The sequence below is a fragment of the Pinus tabuliformis genome, chromosome Q (genome assembly GCF_031772625.1).
Source record: "Pinus tabuliformis cultivar Carrire ecotype Pingquan chromosome Q, CPIR1, whole genome shotgun sequence".
NCBI lineage: Eukaryota > Viridiplantae > Streptophyta > Pinopsida > Pinales > Pinaceae > Pinus > Pinus tabuliformis.
In genome coordinates this window covers 947,203,403-947,222,529 of record NC_142296.1, presented here as the reverse complement: position 1 = coordinate 947,222,529, position 19,127 = coordinate 947,203,403, and the positions used below count along the sequence as shown (strand labels likewise).

At 42.9% G+C, this 19,127-nt stretch overlaps 1 protein-coding gene across 3 annotated transcripts in view; it reads right to left on the bottom strand.

Annotated features, from left to right (window-relative positions):
• LOC149222608 (EH domain-containing protein 1-like) overlaps window positions 1–19,127 on the bottom strand; it is a 232,063-nt gene that overhangs the window by 146,663 nt on the left and 66,273 nt on the right. For 2 of the 3 annotated variants that reach the window (XM_089385522.1, XM_089385521.1), the window contains exons 3-7: window positions 9,744–9,812; window positions 9,583–9,640; window positions 9,332–9,384; window positions 9,165–9,207; window positions 8,986–9,050 (exon numbers count right to left, since the gene is read on the bottom strand). In XM_089385522.1, the coding sequence (XP_089241648.1) occupies window positions 8,986–9,050; window positions 9,165–9,207; window positions 9,332–9,384; window positions 9,583–9,640; window positions 9,744–9,812 (288 nt within the window). The remainder of the gene's footprint in view (window positions 1–8,985; window positions 9,051–9,164; window positions 9,208–9,331; window positions 9,385–9,582; window positions 9,641–9,743; window positions 9,813–19,127) is intronic. The other variant, XM_089385523.1, reaches the window with a different exon arrangement.

The following is a 19,127-nucleotide window of genomic DNA, read 5'->3' as shown; positions in this document are numbered from 1 at the left end:
TGAGAGTGGCTAGGGGAAATTTGGGCCAAAACATTAGGAAGGAAGGGAAATATTGCGGCTCTAGTGGAGTGTGGGGGGCACTCCATGGAGAATTATGGCCCACGTGTGGAGTATGCTCTCATTGGAGCGAAGTTGGTGGGGGAAAGTCGAGTTGGGCCCACATGGGCATCTTGGAGGATCTTTGATAAAGAGAGCAACAGGCACTCATTTTGGGCATTCATTCATTTATTCGGAAATCTTATCTTTGACATAGCACGCTTGAGTTGAAACCAAGTCTGCAAGTGTTGTTTAGCACACGAGTGTCTCTAAGCGAAGATCTCAACCCTTGCTTCGGTGGACTTCAAGTGCCATCCCAAGGAGGGAGTTCCATCTAGTTCTGAATGTTCCAGCAATGGGAGTGCAAGTTTGTGGGGAGGAGACACTAGCAGCAGCGCAGGGACTAAACAATGCTTGGAGGAGACACACTTGGGAGTTGAGGAGTGAAGGGAGTTTGGGCCTGAGATTTGAGGAGTCGTCCAGGAGAGCCCTTGGTTGGAGTTTGCAACTATTTTGGGAAATTTTTCAGCACTTTGGAGGAGTAGAAAACGTAGAATCTGTTGCAGGTTACATCTTTTGCTTGTGAAAGAGTGGCCAAGCATTTGGGGTCAATTTTGGAGCATCAAAACTAGGACAAACCCTTTCTGAGTTTTTCTAGGTTTTTGACAAGGACCTTAGAAGTAATTTGGCAAAATTTTATGGGCAAATTTGAGGGGTCAAACAGGGGTCCCAATTCAACCAGCAGCGAGAGTAGCTAGGGGAAATTTGGGCCGAAATTTCGAGGTCAAAATTTGGCCAATTCCTTCATGGGTTTTTGTGGGTTATTGGAGGAAAGCCCGGGGTTAAATTTCTGAATTTTTCTGAGCAACAGAGGAGGCCCTAGCAACCATTCTACATAGCCAATAGCACACACTTTCTGGGCATTTCAGCGTAGAGCCAAGGAGAACCTGCTAGCACCCTTGGAGGAGATATCATATTCATCACTTGGGCTTAGCTAGCTTTCTTAGGAAAAGCCCAGTTGCATACTCTCCAAAAACTTATTGTACTTCATGATTTATTAATAAAATGGCTCAGCAGCGTTGTTTTTAGCTTTAAAATGGTGTTTTGATAATTTGAGTAATTTTTTGTGCACTTGCTATGTTTGCTTTGTTTATCATTGTAAATTTACATTATGAATATTACAGTGGTATCAGAGCATGATTTTGGCCCATTGTGGGTCTAAATCACACAAATGCTCAAGTGTTATTGTGGACTAGGATTCCAGAGGCTAAAACACTATTCCCATCTTATTCTCTAGATCGAGTTTATGCCCAAAAATGTCTCAGTGGGAAGAATTTGAAAATGTTACTAAGAGCATCGAGAGACTGGCGGGGCTTCTTGAAGAGTTATTGTCAGCAAAGGCAGTAAGAAGAAGCAATGCTTGCCGACCCGCAGATGAAGGAAATAAGAGGAGCATGATTGTTGAACGAAACGCTAGTAGCAATACTGCAGAGACGAAGATGGGAGGCGGAGGTAGTGACGAGATGAGAGAGAACATACCCCTGGAGGAGGGAGTTCATCTAGATACGTTCCAGCCGATTGGGCATGAGGCTAATGGAACACAGAAGGAGCACAAAGATATACCTAGTGTGACGCAGGAGTCACCCCTATTGGAGTTTCCTTTGGTAGCCCCAGTAGACAGATTGGAGGAGGCAGTTGAGCACACATCCATTGATGAGGTATCCATTGATGAGGCATCCCAGTCTATGACAGAGCTTCAAAACAACAGCCACCTACAACTGACTAATGAGCATGTCTTGCATGTTGGGTTGTCTATGGCAGAGCAGTTGGAGGCCCATGTTGAGCCCATGATGGAGGAGGATGTGCAGCCATCCTTTGGGCTAGCCATTGATGAGGGGAAGCATAGAGACCACACATTGGGATTCCAACACAATTCGCTTCAAAGGCGCACAGACGGGATCTACAACGTTATCATCCCACCCCTACGCATTGGATTGACAGAGGCAGAGTTGTCTAGACATATTAGAGGGGATGACTAGGCTAGCAGCACTATCGGGTCACCTTTGCCCACTAGAGAGAGGGAGACGACACTACCTAGTTAGATCTCATGTGTTGACCTGGATAGCTGGAGGAGACGATCGAAGTTGCACAAGGTGCAACATCCACATGTCAGGGTTGTTCTATGTGCAGGGGTTCGTGCATTCGATCCCTCTCTTGGGGTTGGATGACAAGAGATTTTGAGTTGGTACCCTATGAAGTGGGCTATGGAAATGGTGGTGGACCCGGGTGTAGCTCAGCAGCAACTTCCAGGCACTGGGGATACTGGAATCCTACACTGGCATTGGGATCTGGGTGGGACAACCTATCACTTCCCAGGTATGCTAGTTGACTACGACCTGGAGGATACAGTTGACCTAGCAGTTGAGCAACTTCACTAGGGGAGTTTCGGTCAGCCCCAATGGCCAACCAGTTTATGGACAGGCTTCTTGGGTTGACTTGGTACGACGTTTGTACACGATCACGAGGTGATCAACATACTCTGGCAGGAGTTTGTCGAAGGAGGTGACATTGGCAGGCCAGCAGACGACGCCTTGTATGGAGTTGGGGATTCTTCTCCTTTGTGTGGGGCACAGAGGTCGCAGAGGAGCGCAATGGTGACAACCCTACTGACACATAGGGAGATTCACTTTTCGGATCCCTCAGAGAGGATTTGGAGTGAAGGTCCATTCATCGGTAGGTATAGTGATACGACGGTGGAGGTGATGATACCGAGCAAGTGTGGGCCAACACGTAGAGACACAGCTCTAGGCCATCACATCAAGGGATGTGTGGGAGCATGTAGCATTGAGTAGTGAACTACCAATGGACATGGGGGTGCATGGTGGTGTACCGTAGTGTGTTGGATTGTGTTGTGGAGTAGGAGTGTCTTACATCACATTGAGTACACGAGGGGAGTGACTGGCGCCTTGACACAAACAGGGCACGGGACGGTACAAGGTGGTATAGCGGTAGTCAGGGATTTCCTATGGTGTACAAAGACAGGTCTTCGCCTGGTTTATCAGCAGATCCGAGACAAAGAGAGGGGCAACCATAGGGTTATTCTTCAGTACCCCAGCAGATTCTTGATCCTACCCTTGGGGACCTACCCACCCATGACTCTCCAATTGAGATGGAGGCACGGGCTGACAGATGCATCTTAGGGACAGCTTGATTTACTGCGGAGGTAGCATAGGTTCCACTCCCAGGCTCACACAGGGGGAGTCGATTACGAGGGAACTGCATGATGCACTTCGGGCGGGACAGTCTAAGGTCTCACAAGAGCCTGAGGGACGATGTATGGTAGACTTCGTTTACAGGAGGGCACCCATACTTTGAGCAGTATCCAGTTGTATCGTCAAGAATTAGGATAGTGAAGCAGGGCAGGAATTGGGATTGCGTGGTTTGGCAGGAGCAGGGCAGGTTGGCTTGCGCGAAACAGATTCCTGATACCTGGGGTCCACCCATGGGATACATACAGGGATCAGAGATGACGGCCAAAAGGGTTCTAGCAGGTAGCAGTGCTACACAGCGACATTTCGCGAGGAGTGGGAGTTATGAGATCCCGTATGGTTGGGGGATCCAGGGATCCGGTTGGCAAGTGAATCACTTCCCTTGGTGATGAGCAAGGGCATGTCAGAGGGTGATCCAGTTCACCTTGGGCTTGACACATGGGGGATCACTAAGACCTCCATTGGATGGCGAGACAAACTTATCCAGTTGTTGCTCAGGGTCGAGATTGGCAGTAGAGGCATAGATATTGACATCATGGAGATGCCAGGACAGGATGAGCCATTAGGCCTCAGGAGGGGAAGGTATAGTCTGCACACAGTGGGCAGGTTGAGGATGTTGCAACGCCGGTTATGACTAGAGAGTTGTGGCGCCAACATGGCAATTTCCTTTGGCAATCAACACGAGATCTTAGCCTCTCAAGGCTTGGCAGTTCAGCCACATTCAGGGATGTGGTAGTTTCTACAGAGGATGATCGTACAGGCCTTCCATTGGGTTTCAGTTGCACGAAGAGAAGTTTGCCCCCTAGAGATTCGATGATGACTTGGGGCACTGCGCTAGTATGGCAAGATGATTGGCATGTATGGGTTTTGGCGATCATTGCCACTACTCGATGGCAGGCAGCAGGAATTGAGAGCGATGGGCCTCCAATATAGTTGTGGGATCCAAGGATCCATTGGGTTAGAGGACTACCTTGTTTTGGGAGGATCATGGGGATGACAGAGACAGGAGTTTGGGCGTGCAATGGTAGATGGTAACCTTGGCGGGGTGCCTTGGCAGGATAGACCTGCGCGCAGTGGAATTCTCCCTTATTTGATGTGTACTATGTAGCAGACGTTTACCGGAGTGGATGACTTTGCAGGTGCATGAGTGGGTCGCAGTTATGACCAGGCTGGGGCAACATCCACTTGATGGACTCAATTTGAGATTAGTTTGGGACCCGGGAGCTACAATGTTGAGCAGATGGGTTACGAATTGGGAAGAGTGGGTTCCCACAGGGGGAGGTCACCCAGATCTGCCATTGGGGCTCCTTTATGACAGGTCAGCACAGGGATCGAGAGTGATTGGGACCTCAATATTGCTCGCAGTGGTAATTGGGTCAGCATGGAGAGAGCGCTTGTTCGGCAGTTGCTTGAGGACAAGCAACATTTTGGCGAGGAGGACTGTGATATTCCCGCTTAGCAATATTGCTAAGGGAAATATCAATCTTGCCCAATTTTGTCTTATTTCATGTTTGCACTTAGGAGATGTGAGTTTAGAGGTCCCACACGAATTTTGGGATTAAGTGGGGGCCCAAACATTAGGGAGGAAGGGAAATATTGCGGCTCTAGTGGAGCGTGGGAGGCACTCCATGGAGAATTATGGCCCACATGTGGAGTATGCTCTCATTGGAGCGAAGTTGGTCGGAGAAAGTCGAGTTCGACCCACATGGACATCTTGGAGGATCTTTGATAAAGAGAGCAACAGGCACTTATTTTGGGCATTCATTCATCTATTCAGAAATCTTGTCTTTGACATAGCACGCTTGAGTTGAAACCAAGTCTGCAAGTGTTGTTTAGCACACGAGTATCTCTGAGCAGAGATCTCAACCCTTGCTTCGATGGACTTCGAGTGCCAGCCCAAGGAGGGAGTTCCATCCAATTCTGATTGTTCCAGCAATGGGAGTGCAAGTTTTTGGGGAGGAGACACTAGCAGCAGTGCAGGGACTAAGCGGTGCTTGGAGGAGACACTTGGGAGTTGAGGAGTGAAGGGTGTTTGGGCCTAAGATTTGAGGAGTCTGGGAGAGCCCTTGCTTGGAGTTTGCAACTATTTTGGGGAATTTTTCAGCACTTTGGAGGAGCAGCAAATGCAGAATCTTTTGCAGGTTACATCTTCTGCTTGTGGAGGAGTGGTCAATTTTGGAGCCTCAAAACTAGGACAAACCCTTTCTGGGTTTTTCTGGGTTTCTAACAAGGACCTCATATATAATTCGGCAGAATTTTCTGGGCAGGTTTGAGGGTTCAAATGGGGGTCCCAATTCATCCAGCAACTAGAGGAGCTAGGGGAAATTTGGACCGAAATTTCGAAGCCAACATTTGGCTGGGTTTTTGTGGGTTATTTCCAATTGGTAGAGCCCGGTTATATTCCCGGAATTTTCTGAGCACCGAACGAGGCCCTAGCAACCATTCTACACAGCCAGTAGCACACACTTTCTGGGCATTTCAGCGCAGTGCCAAGGAAAACCAGCAAGCACCCTTGGAGGAGATCTCATATTCATCACTTGGGCTTAGCTAGCTTGCCTAGGGCAAGCCTAGGTGCATACTTTCCAGACACCTATTGTACTTCATGATTTATTAATAAAATGGCTCAGCAGCGTAGTTTTTGGCTTTAAAATGGTGTTCTGATGGTTTGAGTAATTTTCTGTGTGTTCTTGATATGTTTGTTTTGTTTATCATTGTAATTTTCCATTAGGAATATTACATAATATATCATGATTATTATTATAATTTTTACTTATTATTTGTATTTAATTATTAGTATTTATCAAGAGTATTACTTATTTTTATGATTTATGATTATTATTTGGCATCAATATAACTTTAATATTACTTAATATTATCATTATATATATATTCCTCTTCTTTGACCTGGTCCTTCTTAACCATTTTGACTCTTTCCTTTTTGGTTCTCTATTTTACTAATTTCTAATCTTAATCATTTTGACTCTTTCCTTTCCTAGCATTTTGGATCTCTCTATTTTACTAATTTCTATTCTAATTTGACTCCTGGTTTATTGGTTTTTTCCTTGATCCTCTCCCTAATTCACTCCTTATTCTTCTTACCCTCAACATTCACGCTCGTCAAAATTACTTATCCCTGGTCTCTCACTTCTCAACCTTTCACTCAGCTTTCTGTCCCTCATGATGGGTGAAGTGTTCACCCGAAACGTCGGAAGTTTCAAGAATTACACACAGTTTACTCCAAAAGAAATTTCATCATAGAAGGGACTCCATGCATATGATTGCAAACGAGACCAACCCTCTTTTCACAGCACACTACAAATTAAATAAGAAAGAAAGATGTAAAAACAACATTACTACCTAAGAAACATGACACATCCCCTAGAGCCTGCATGTTTGTATTCCACGTGTTGGACACAATTTTGACACGTGTCCTAAAATAAGATACATGGCAAACTCATGTCCAACACCTGCCCTACCACATCCAGAGGTGTCAGGCATGCAAGGGGGCAAAACAAAATTAGAAAAAGTGATTCTCGCCTCTATTTTCACTTTCAGCCACAGGAAAACTCTCTAACATTGTGCAGGTAAAGGAGAAAACCAAATTTCAAGGGACTCCAGGAGATTTGAAGGCACTCAGATTTGTCATTTCTCCAACAGCGATGTTCTTTTTCATTCATACCTAAAAATCATGGTTAATCATCAAGGGTTGCTGGTAAAGGTCAAAGAAAAGGGAAGAATGTCAATGTTGATGTTGCACATGTTGCCCGACTCCTCCAAGTCTAAATATTGTTGTTACTGCTCCAGCTGCTACAAATGGAGTTGCCAACCCTGCTATGGCAAGATAGTAGGCTCAAGAAAGAAAATGTCCATTCTATCTAGTATCTACCTTATTGTGTATATGCCATCAGCATTGACACCTACATTATCAGTATCTATGTAATACATTTTTTTTTGATGAAATTTAATGACCTCATGAGAAAACTGTAGTTTATGGTTCTAACTTCTAAATCTTTATTTTAGGCATATTGATTTTTTTAATATTCTATTTTCTTGTGTGTTTGATATAATAACTGGTTTCATCGTCAATTGGGTCTAGTCCAAGTGGTTGTGGGATGAAGCATTATCCTTCCCAGTCAGGTTCTACTCCCATAAGTGACATGTTGAGATCAAAATGAGTATATTGTTGTAACAGCTTTGAGCCCTGCTTTTGACCTGACCTTGAGCCCTAGATTTGGCATTTCTCCAATAGCAATGTTATTTTTCATTCATACCTAAAAATCATGGCTTAATCATCAAGGGCTGCTGGTAAAGGTCAAAGAAGAGGGAAGAATGTCAATGTTGATGTTGCCCATGTTGCACCGCTCCTCCAAGTCCATATATTGTTGTTACTGCTCCATATGCTGCAAATGGAGTTGCCAGCGCGCTGCAAATAACCCTGCTATAGCAAAATAGCAAGCTCGAGAAAGAAAAAGTCCATTCCATCTAGTATCTAACTTATTGTGTATATGCCATAAGCATTCCCAAATCCCACCTACATTATCAGTATCTAATGTAATACATTTTGGTTTTGATGACATTAGATGAATTGATGAGAAAACTGTAGTTTATGGTTCTAACTTCTAAACCTTTATTTTAGGTGTACTGATTTTTTTAATATTCTAATTTCTTGTGTATTTGATATAGTAACTGGTTTTATCATCAATTGGGTCTAATCCAAGTGGTTTTGGGATGACGTATTATCCTTCCCACCCAGTTTCTATTCCCATAAGTGACATGTTGACCTCATAATGAGCATATTGTTGTAACAGCTTTAAGCTCTGTTTTTGACCTGACCTTATGCCCTGAAAAAACTAAGGTTTACTCTGTGGACCATCCTTGGAATGAGAAGAAGTGCCTGACAGTTGTCTCCAAGATATGTTACCTAGGAAAAAGATGGAACTAGTTTTATCAACGATTTATAAATGTTCTAAAAAATTGAATCTTTACATTTATATATTTATTTTTGCAATTGCAATATTTTAATATATCTAATTTCTTTTTAATATATATATAAGGCAAGTCCCCTGTGTCACATTTCAAAAGTCGATGTATCCTATGTCAGACACTCATATCCATGTGTCCCAAGTGTCCCATATGCCAGTGTCATGTGACTTAGATTACAACTCTAACTTAATTAACCTAAAAACTAAAATCTGGCAAACACTTGTGTATTCCAAGATCTTGGAATGCAAAAAGTGGGGCAAGTAGGAACACCCTCAAACACACCTGAAATGCTTTTCAAATGTCCTTAAAACAGGTCCAATAACAACCATGGGAGAGAAAAAGGAATTAACATTCAGTGCACTCTAGATTGTAAAAAAAAACATTATGTTACATTTCACCGCAAGGTACTTGCATTTGGAGTTTTCTATTCACAAGTATAAGGCATTTATAACATAATGAGTTTTGGCTAGAGCTTGATATCAAATACAATCTATTGGCAGGCTTGAATATATTTATAAAAACAATATAGAAATATAATCTCTAAAGCCACTTGATAGATATATTTCCTCTCAAAAGTAATTAACTGCTGTGATTTATCCTCTTACAGAACATGAGAAAGTATTGATGGAAGATTGTACACTTCCATCACTTCAAAAAACAACAAAAGTGCCACAACTTCATTTCATTACCAAAATACCTTCTTTGTAGATTTTGATGTAAACCACTGAGCTGACTCCATCTGTGCTCGAGTTGATGTACCTGCTAACATCGTGCACATTTCATATGATTAGAATCCAGACACCAAAATTTCAGTTCTTTTTTAGGGTGGATCATATAAGTTCACTCAAATTGTACCATTAAAAAATATATCATTACCATTTGAATCTGCTCCCTTTTTCATGGGTGATCGTCTTCCTTTCTGTACATTTCCAGTTCCAAAATAATGCAATATTGTATTCAGAACTAGATATGAAAATGACAAATGTGAATGAATGTCTTTGGAGAGACCAAAAGAAAGCAAAAATATTCAGAACAACACGTACAGATATCATCTCATCCAACCCTTCCATTGCTGGAGGACTGATCATCTCCAAATCTGATGGATACATTAGATTAAATCAACCAGCCTGTATTAGTAAAGGGTGAACTTTCTAAGTTAAAGATACAGGACCAATACTACTAATTATCTATTGATTTGGATTGTAAGTAGGTAGAATGTGATAGAAGCAACATCTGATCAATGTGATACATTGCAAGACACACAAAGTAATTGTAAACCTCTAGAAACCTTCACCTGTATTCTTCAGAATGTCAGCAGTTATCTCATTTCCACTCTGTGCTAGAGAAATTATCTGTTCAACATAATCCAGGCAATTACTACAACACGAATCCCTATTCCATACTAGGTACCACATATGTATTTACAAAACCAAAAGTAAAGATATAAGTAAAAACCTGCATTGCCATAACAAACTCCTTGAATCCAAGAAAACCTTGGCGTTTTGAATCTGCAACAGCCCACACCTATTGTAAAGAAAAAAGCCAACGGTCAGAATCCAACTTTTAGCATCTGAAACATGCAGCCTCCCAGAAATCCATGGTTAAATTACCATTAATCCTAACGTCACAAAAATATCAAACACGATTTGAAAATGTAAAACAACTCAACAGACATCCAGACACTCCTACATGATCATATTACAAAGAAAAGAATGTCTAATATTGAGAAAAGAAAATAGATTATGCTGAGCTAGGGCAATATCGAGGAGGAGCAAGTCAATTATATGGAGGATGAAGAAAAGACCTTCCAAAAATCAATCTTTGTGTCAAGGGATGAACTAGTGGAAATATGGAAAGGATCTAGGGCCAAATGTGAAAACAAGGAGGAGCCACAAGACAGCTCGATATACTTTGGAAACCATAATCCAAAGGCTGATAATCCAAAAGGAATTGTGGTAGCAAACATTAACGATGACAAGGCTGATGTGATACATGACCAGATCTCGAATGAGGTCAAAGGCATATGTTACCAGTCAAACTCTCACCTAGGAGGAAAAGCCCAAACCTAACTGGGAGAACCTAGAGGCAACTCTCACGCAAGCCACCCATTGTCACCCTGATGGCCTTGCCCCACTCTTCAAACCAAAGGAAGGAAAATTTCTCCTCTCTAGGCAGGAAATCCTATGAGTCAATCAAGCTAAATCATTGTAAAGGATGACTGTCTTCCTAACTTGAACTGATAAAGAGATCTAGAGACTAATATCCAATTTATTTTTAAAGTTTGAAGAGATATTAATGTTAATATTTCTAACCCCAGCTACTGGATAATTATTAACCTAGCAGAATCCTTGCTGTAAAATAATTACTACTGCAGATCTACTGAATAAAATGCAATGTTGAGAATTTAACACAAATAAAATATAACAGCGGAAACAAAAATAATACACCAATCTCAAACATATGCACACATTAATTCTTACCCTTCAAATCTGTTGATTCATTAATAATAATCTTCAGCATACAAGGGTTCCCTTACTGGGATAATGGCCCTTGAAGGAAAAATACAAACAGCAAAAACCTGGAAATTTTCCCACTGATAAAACCCTCCAAAACCTGTCCTTCAATCTTGCTAGCTGATTTGGATCCTTCTCCCTTGCTGGCTGATCCGGATCCTTCTCCATTGCTACCCCTTGCACTCCTCCTCGGACTCTATACACTTGGATGAATGTCCTTCACCACCCAATCACTGAAATCTCACTATCTCACTGTTTATTGTGCTCAAAAGATGGGTCTTCTCCCTTAGCCTGGCCTTCCTTTTATAAGTTCGAGTTATTGACCAAATCCACAACTCTAATCTCCAATAAGATTAACAATTGAGATTAGAGCTCAATATCACTTGAGATCAACGATTGAGTTTCATCTAATTTATTAATGCAAATAACTTTTGCATTTCCTTAGATTTTAACTCACTTTTTCTTATAAAAGACAATTACTTTAATAACTCCTTTAAATAAAGTAATTGCTAAGGTTAAGAGTCACTTTGGACCACTTCTACATGTCTAGACACTTAGACCTATGCAGAAGCACCTATTTGATGCTACAAACATCAACACTCCCTCATAGCAAGGAAGGTAATTCCTAAAGAGCCACCTGGGACTGGTTTTCCCTCCAATCTTGGCACAATGTCTCGTGCATCATCCTTCACCATGGCTTTTCTCCAAACCCCTTAGTTTGTTTCCTCCTCAATAATGTTAGTTATTATTGCCATGCAATCTGGCACTTCTTCGGAGGCCTTCTCTCTCTACATTTGCTCCTATAAGCCTCCACATGCTCCCAAACATCCTTCAATGTCTGCTCAAACCACTTGGCCCCCTGAGAGAACTGGAAGGAGCTACTGACTCCTCCCAACCTAAAGGTTGACTCCTTGAACTCGAAGTCTCTGCATGTTGTTCTCCATTTAAGCATCCTGCTCCTTGTCCTCTATCACTGCTAGTGGCAACTCATAAGACTTTTTAGATGCCAAGTTCTCCTCGAACTTAACATTTCTACTCACAATTGTTTTCCTCTACGTTGTTATGAAGTTCCCCCATTATCAAACCTCGAGACATTGATCGTCTTGTTCTTCATAGGAACATGGATGTATATTGAACAACTAAAGATTCTCGAATGTCCCATCTCTGGCTTCACCTCTATGAATGCCTCCTCAAGAGTCTTGTCCCCCATTATCCTGTAAGGACTCCTACTTTGCACATATATTGTAGTGTTACACATCTTTGCCCAAAGAAACATAGGCAGCTCTTGGTCATGTATCATTGGCTTGGCAAAACCGATGATGGAGCCATAATTTCTATCTACAACCCCATTTGTTGAGGGTCGTACGAAACTATCATCTCCCTCTTGATCCCTGCCTCCTTGAAGAAGTCCTTGAAGTCATTAAAGGTGTACTCTCCCCCATTATCTGACCTCATGACATTGATCTTCTTACCTGTCAAATTCTTTGTTGAATTTAAAAGACCTTCTAATCCAATAATTACTTCTTATGACTTCTTTAATTTAATCCTTCATGTGCTCACATTCATCATTAAGCAATTACACAGAAGATCTCAACATTAGAAACAAAAATGACAGTAGGATCATAAAGAGAGCCAAACACAAGAGACACAAAAATTTTACCCTAGGAAAACCCTAACTAGGGAAAAACCCAATAACCTTTTCTTAGAGAAATTGTCCAATTCAACAAGAGATACAATATGATCTTCCAGTCAAAAATAAAGTCAAATTGACCAGTCAATGAGCCCTAGTCAAACTACCCATAAATCTAGTCAAACTACCCATAAACTTCGTTCAGCTTTGGTCAACTAGGGTGAATTTCGGCCTCCTACTCTTCCACAGAAATTCAATCTTCAGCTTAGAAAAATATACAAAAACGTAACAATTTGCTCCTACACGTACGAAGTCAAAAGGAGGTCAAACAAAGACAAGATAACTTGGTCAACGCTGGACTATGTGGTCAAACTTCAGATTGCTCCTCTTCACTTCCTTTTGCATAGATGAACAAAAGATACTTTGTCTTGTTGTTATCAAAATTGGTGTACAATGTAAGAGGTCAAATGGCCTTTATATAGTCATCAAATGAGCCTGAATTGATGTGTCTATGTGTTGGGCTGACTTGACCTTTTGGAGGAGCCGATTTGACTTTTGGAGGCAACATAAATTCAATTTTAAATTCTAAATTTTCTTCTTTTCATTTTCTTTTTAGGGCCAACTTGGAGTAGTTGGGAATATCAACCATAGCTATCCCAAAATTCAACACTCCCTCTTAGCTATGGAGGTATTCACATTGACTTCTTCAAATGTATCTCTTTGTTTAAAAATTTCTCCATCCCAAGAAAAGGTTGAATGAGCTCAGCTATGTTGATGAATCCATCCACTTCATGTTCTATACCAAAGCTACCTGGAAAGCATCATGCAAAGGAATCTAGTCACCCACTAGACATATACCCTTTGCAAATGGATCTAGTCATCCACAAGCCAATTACCCATTGATTGGTCTAGTAGCCCCTAAACACGTTACTAGTCCTTGTTTCACCAATCCACCAAATCGTCACTTGGAATTAGGCACCCCGTGACACATGGTGAAACCCTGGGCCCATATACCCTTCCCACATCTCCTCAAATGTTGTTTAATGGCAAATCACTTGCCCGATGCTATAGGCACTCACTCAACCCACTAGCCAAGTAACCCTTGGCAATATGAACAAGTAACCCCTAACCAAGGGAACACTCTGGGCCTTGATGCTCACAGGGCCAATTTCCCTAGCCACATTACATGGCCCCCAGTCATTACCCATGAACTGTCAATATCCTAATCTAGGGAGAATCTTCACCCCTTGATGCTACAACATCAACACTCCCTTTAACCAAGGGAAGCATTCTCAACCACTCCAAGCTTGTCCCTGAAGTATACAAACTTCATCCTAAGACAAAGGCCTTGTGAGAATGTCAACAATCCTACTCGTTTGTAGAAATGAATTGGAGCCTCACTGCTCCCGCATGTACCATATCCCGATACTTGATCTTAAAGCGCTTCGACTTGTCATCATGGTCGTCTCCAACATTTGATCAAACAATCCTGCAAATTGCGTCTGAAGCCACACTACTTCACAACTCGCCAAATTAGCTGCAATATACTCAACCTCTGCAATCCTGAGTGTGACAGATGTCTGCTTCCTGCGCAAGCAGAATCCAACCTGAATCATCATCCCGATGTGCTCTTCCTGTATTCAACACTCTCTTCCCATTCTAAATCTATATATCCATGCAGTTGTACTTCGTCACATCTCATTTCATATCCAACTGTACCATGTTGTACCTCAACACATGTTGTGTCGCATGCCTTGGCTCAACCATACACTAACCGGTTTCATCACCACATTTGCTTGATGCTAAAGCAGATCCTATTGTAGCAATATTGGTTGCTCCCACTGCCACTTAGTTTCTTCAGATTAGTTACCATGGGACTGACCATGGACTGGCTATCCATCATCCCAAATCTTTGAAGGATCGTAATAATATGCTTCCTTAGACCAAGGAAGATCTCACCCGGCGTCTACCATACTTCTAGTCCCAAGAAGTAATGTATCCAATCAAGATCCTCCATCTCAAACTCAGAGATCAGCTCCCTCAGACATTGAAGCAGAGCTTGATTGCTCCCTCTATCATTGAAGCAAATCTTGACTGCTCCCTCTATCACGGAGGTAAATCCTCCTAGCACTGTTGCTCCCTCTATCATCTGAGTCCTTTTGCTCCTGTCAGAAACAAGTCACATGATAACAAGATCAACCAAGACTCAGCAAATATCCATCTATCTAAGAATACCATGCTTGAGGTCCGTACAAAGCCTTATTTAGTCTACAAACATGAGATTTCCTCTCATGTACCTCAAAGCCCTAAGGTAGCTCTATGAACACTTCTTCCTCAATTACTCCGTTGAGGAAAGTGGTCTCCACATCCACATGATGTAATTTCCAACCCATAATAGAAGCAACAAAAATAACAGTTCTAACAAAAGTGTACCTGACAACTAGAGAAAATGTCTCCTCATAGTCCTCTTTGTTGATTTGGGGTAGCATCGGATGTGCTCTAGCCACGAAAATTGGTGGAGAGGCTAAGGCACATGAGATATCCAATACCTAGAAAGGGTTTGGGCAGATTCTAAACAGTTTGGGAGATATTGAAATAATTAATATTTTTAATGGAGTCCCTAAGTCTAAACTTAGGGAAAATAAAATATTAATGTGAATTAATATAAAACTGTGTTAGAATGGTCCAAAAGTCATGGATCAAGCCAGATCTAATCTTAGCCGTTGATTAGGGACTTAATCTCGGCCATTGATTTGTCAACAAGAAAAGTATAAGAAGAGGCTTGAGGGTCACTTGGAGAACACACCGAGTTGATCAAGATTTCGACTTTCTGGGGTAGGGTTTGCTAAGAAAGTTGAGAGAGTGATCAGAGTTGCAGCTGAGGGGCAGTGAATATAGAAGCAAAGAGGCAAAAACAGAACAGGGAGGATCAGCGCAGTAGCCGGGAGAGAGGGACGCAAAACCAGCCAAGGGTTCACACAGAGCCATCCAGGGCTCACGCAGAGCTAGCAAGGAGCTGCGCAGTGCCTCAAAGAGCCAACATGGGTGACGCAGAGGCTCTAAGGGCTGACGCAGTGCCTCCAGAGGCTGACGCAAGGGGAGCTAGGGTGATGCTGGGCCAGAAAGGGCTGATGCAGTCCCTAAAGGCTGACGTTGGGGTTTTCGTGGGACAGATTGGAGCTGAGGAGCTGTCAGAGTGTTTATCCGGGGTTTCAGCCGGAATAACTATCTCTAAAGGAGAGGTACTACTGCCGAGATTTTTCTTTGTTGGGTGAGCTAGTTTTGGCAACCAGATTGTATTCTAAAACTGCTTAATAATTAAAACCCTCAGATAGCTGCACCGGTTTTCCTGCATTGGGTTTTTCCGGGGACATTAGTCCAAAAATAACGGTGTCACTTGTGTGCTTGTTTTGTTTCCTTCAGTTGATTATCTGTAATGTGTTGAGCATGTACTTGTATTTATTTCAGTATTTACATGGTAAATAACTTGTTAATTAATTAGAACAAGTAGGTAGAAACAAATCAGAAAGTACATGAAGGGTTTCTAACAAATAGGCTTAGAAATTCCAACATGGTATCAGAGCGTGGTTGCAGATCACAAGAAAACTGAGGACATTAGCCGAGCAGAGCAGCAGCAGCAAAAAACAGTTGTCCCAAGTGACAGAAGTTGTTCCTAACAGAGTAGCAGCAAGGAAGGGATGACGCAATGCCTACGTCATCAAGGTTGACCTGGGAAGAGGATCAGCACAGTAACAAAGAGGAGCATATTTGACTTGCGTAGTGCCCTGTCATCCTTCTCAGTCAGGAAGGATTGACGCCCGTGGCCAAGAGGTGCGAATTTTGCTGGTGTCGGGATTGCGCAGATCCTAGGAGCTCTAACCTTCAATTTGTTGGGGTTTAGGAGGCTGTGGGTAAGTTGCAGAGTGGAGCTGGTGAGGTACTGTAGTCAGAACAGTACCTAACAGTGCAAGACCAAGGAGGAGGGAGTTGCTACCGAGGATTTCTAGCCAAGAAATCCAGATCAGTGGTGCAGCTGCACTAACGATCGGAGTGGGGGCATCTCAACATTGGCAGAAGGGTTTCCAAGAGGGAAATCGAGGCTCAGAGGGAGTCACACCAAGAACTTCCAAGAGGGAAGTAGAGGAGCAGCGAAATGGCAGTGCACGAAGAAGAGACCAAGACAGACTAGACAGAGCCTCAAACTTCGTAGTCTGGAAGGCCATAATCTTATTCGTCCTTGACAGAAATCGTGTCAAGCACTTCGCCTTGAAGACGATAGCAGTCCCAGCTGACCCGGCTGATAACGATAGGTACGAGGATGCAATGGCAAGGGCTAAGAGCATCATCCTTGACGAGGTCAAGGACCATGTAGTACCACATATTGCCGAGAAGAACACGGCACAAGAGATGTGGGAGGCCCTGACAAAATTGTATCAACATACTTTTGTGTAGAGGAAGACGCTACTAGAAAATCAGCTACGGTCATACCAGATGCAGAAGGGAGAACAAATCGACACCTTCCTCGGTCGATTGAAGGAGATCCGGGATCAGCTGACTTCCATAGGGGCCACGTCGGATACAGAATTGATGGTGAGAACAGCCCTGAATGCAATCTCAAAAGACTGGGAGGTGTTTTTCTAGAGCATACTAGGCAGGGCGACCCTTCCAGATTGGGAGGAACTATGTGCGGCTCTTTGCCAGGAAGAGATTAGGAGAGTGACCAAGGGGGGAAGCAACGGCAAGGGGGTCAGAATCAAGAAAGAGGAAGAGGTGGATGTTGCCCTAGCATCTGAGGGAAAGCAGGAAAAGCGGAAGAAGAAGGACCTCTCCAAGGTCAAATGCTTCCACTGTGGGGAACTAGGTCATTATGCGACCCAGTGTCTAAGGAAGAAGAGCAAGAGAGAGGCCTTTGAGACCAAGGCTACGCCAGCAAGGGCGGAGAAGGAAGTGGAGACAGATGATGACTGTGCCATGAGTGCTCACATGCCACTTAAGCGGAAGTGGGGAGACATCGAGTTGTAGTCAGACAGACTACAGGCGATGAGGGGCAGGATCCTCAAGGTACCCAACCTCTCGGATTAGACCTTGTTACGGGAGCCCCGATGAGGAGTAGCAATATTGGCAGATGTTAGTAGAGATGGTTGTGGCTGGAGCGACAGAGGGAGCCACAGTGCAGGATTCCCAGGAGAGCGTGAGGCAGCAATGCGAGATGCATGGGATTGTTGCAACAGTGCAGAGGTCAGAGAGGGGGAGCACTTGTCAGTGACAGAGGCAGTTTTAGCATCATGGGTGTCTCTAGCCTGACAGAGATGTCAGAGTTGGGAGATCAGTTACTTACTTCTCAGTAACTAAGTTGCAGTGCAGCAGTTAGCCGTGGCAGTGCTATAGGAAGCACGATGCAGCAGGATGAGAGGGAGCTACCATACGGATGCAGCAGTGGCAAGGCCATGGGTAGCAGTACGAGACGCAGCAATGCAGATGATGGGCAACAGGCCTAGCATCAACACAAGGACTGATGTCCGATGATCAGAGTGATGCTCAGTGAGAAGTATTGCTAGAGCACAATCCTCGCTAAGAGGGAGTGTTGATTTGGGGTAGCATCGGATGTGCTCTAGCCGCGAAAATAGGTGGAGAGGCTAAGGCGCATGAGATCTCAAATACCCAGAAAGGGTTTGGGCAGATTCTAAACAGTTTGGGAGATATTAAAATAATTAATATTTTTAATGGAGTCCCTAAGTCTAAACTTAAGGAAAATAAAATATTAATGTGGATTAATATAAAACTATGTTAGAATGGTCCAAAAGTCATGGATCAAGCGAGATCTAATCTTAGCCGTTGATTAGGGACTTTCTCAGTCATTGATTTGTCAACAAGAAAAGTATAAGAAGAGGCTTGAGGGTCACTTAGAGAACACACCGAGTTGATCAAGATTTCGACTTTCTGGGGCAGGGTTTGTTGAAAAAGTTGAGAGAGTGATCAGAGTTGCAGCTGAGGGGTAGTGATCTTCATATGGCTGCTATACAGGAGAGAACCCTGATAAGACTGTGTCATGTGCTATATCTATGGAACTAAAGACAGGTCATCCTTCAAAGAAAACTATTTCATAGCATCTAAGTCACACAGTTCACTGAACCTGAAGGCTCAGATTCGAAATTCAACGAACACAAAAAAAAAATTAGGTTTGTCCAAGTCCATCGAACCTAAAAGACAAACCTCAAGACAAATTGAATCACTAATTTAATTGAAAAACATCAGGATTAGCTTTAGGTTTGATCTAGGGTTTTAAAATTTGTTGTTAAAAAAAAAATAACATGGGACTTGCGGCATGATTATCGAATTTTGGCATGCTAAAGCCCTTTGTCGCTAGTGCATTTCTCCATCATGCTTGTCGATTATGTGTCAATGTTACCCTGTAGGCCTATTGTGTAGTTGACTCGTAAACCTTGTTGCTTGTGCCCTTGCAACATTTCATTCTTTTATTACCATTCTCCATCGTTACGATGTCACATTCTATGGTCAAGCCTCCATATGTCCTACCTTCTACCAAAACAGTGAACATGTTTAGTACTCATGGGTCAGAAAAGTAGTCCTCTCTATTCAGAATTTAAGTGTTGTTTGTGACACTGCTCACAGCTTGGTGAGTTGGGCCTTTGTGCTATCTGCTCACGAGTCAACGAGTCAACCTTCCAAAGATCA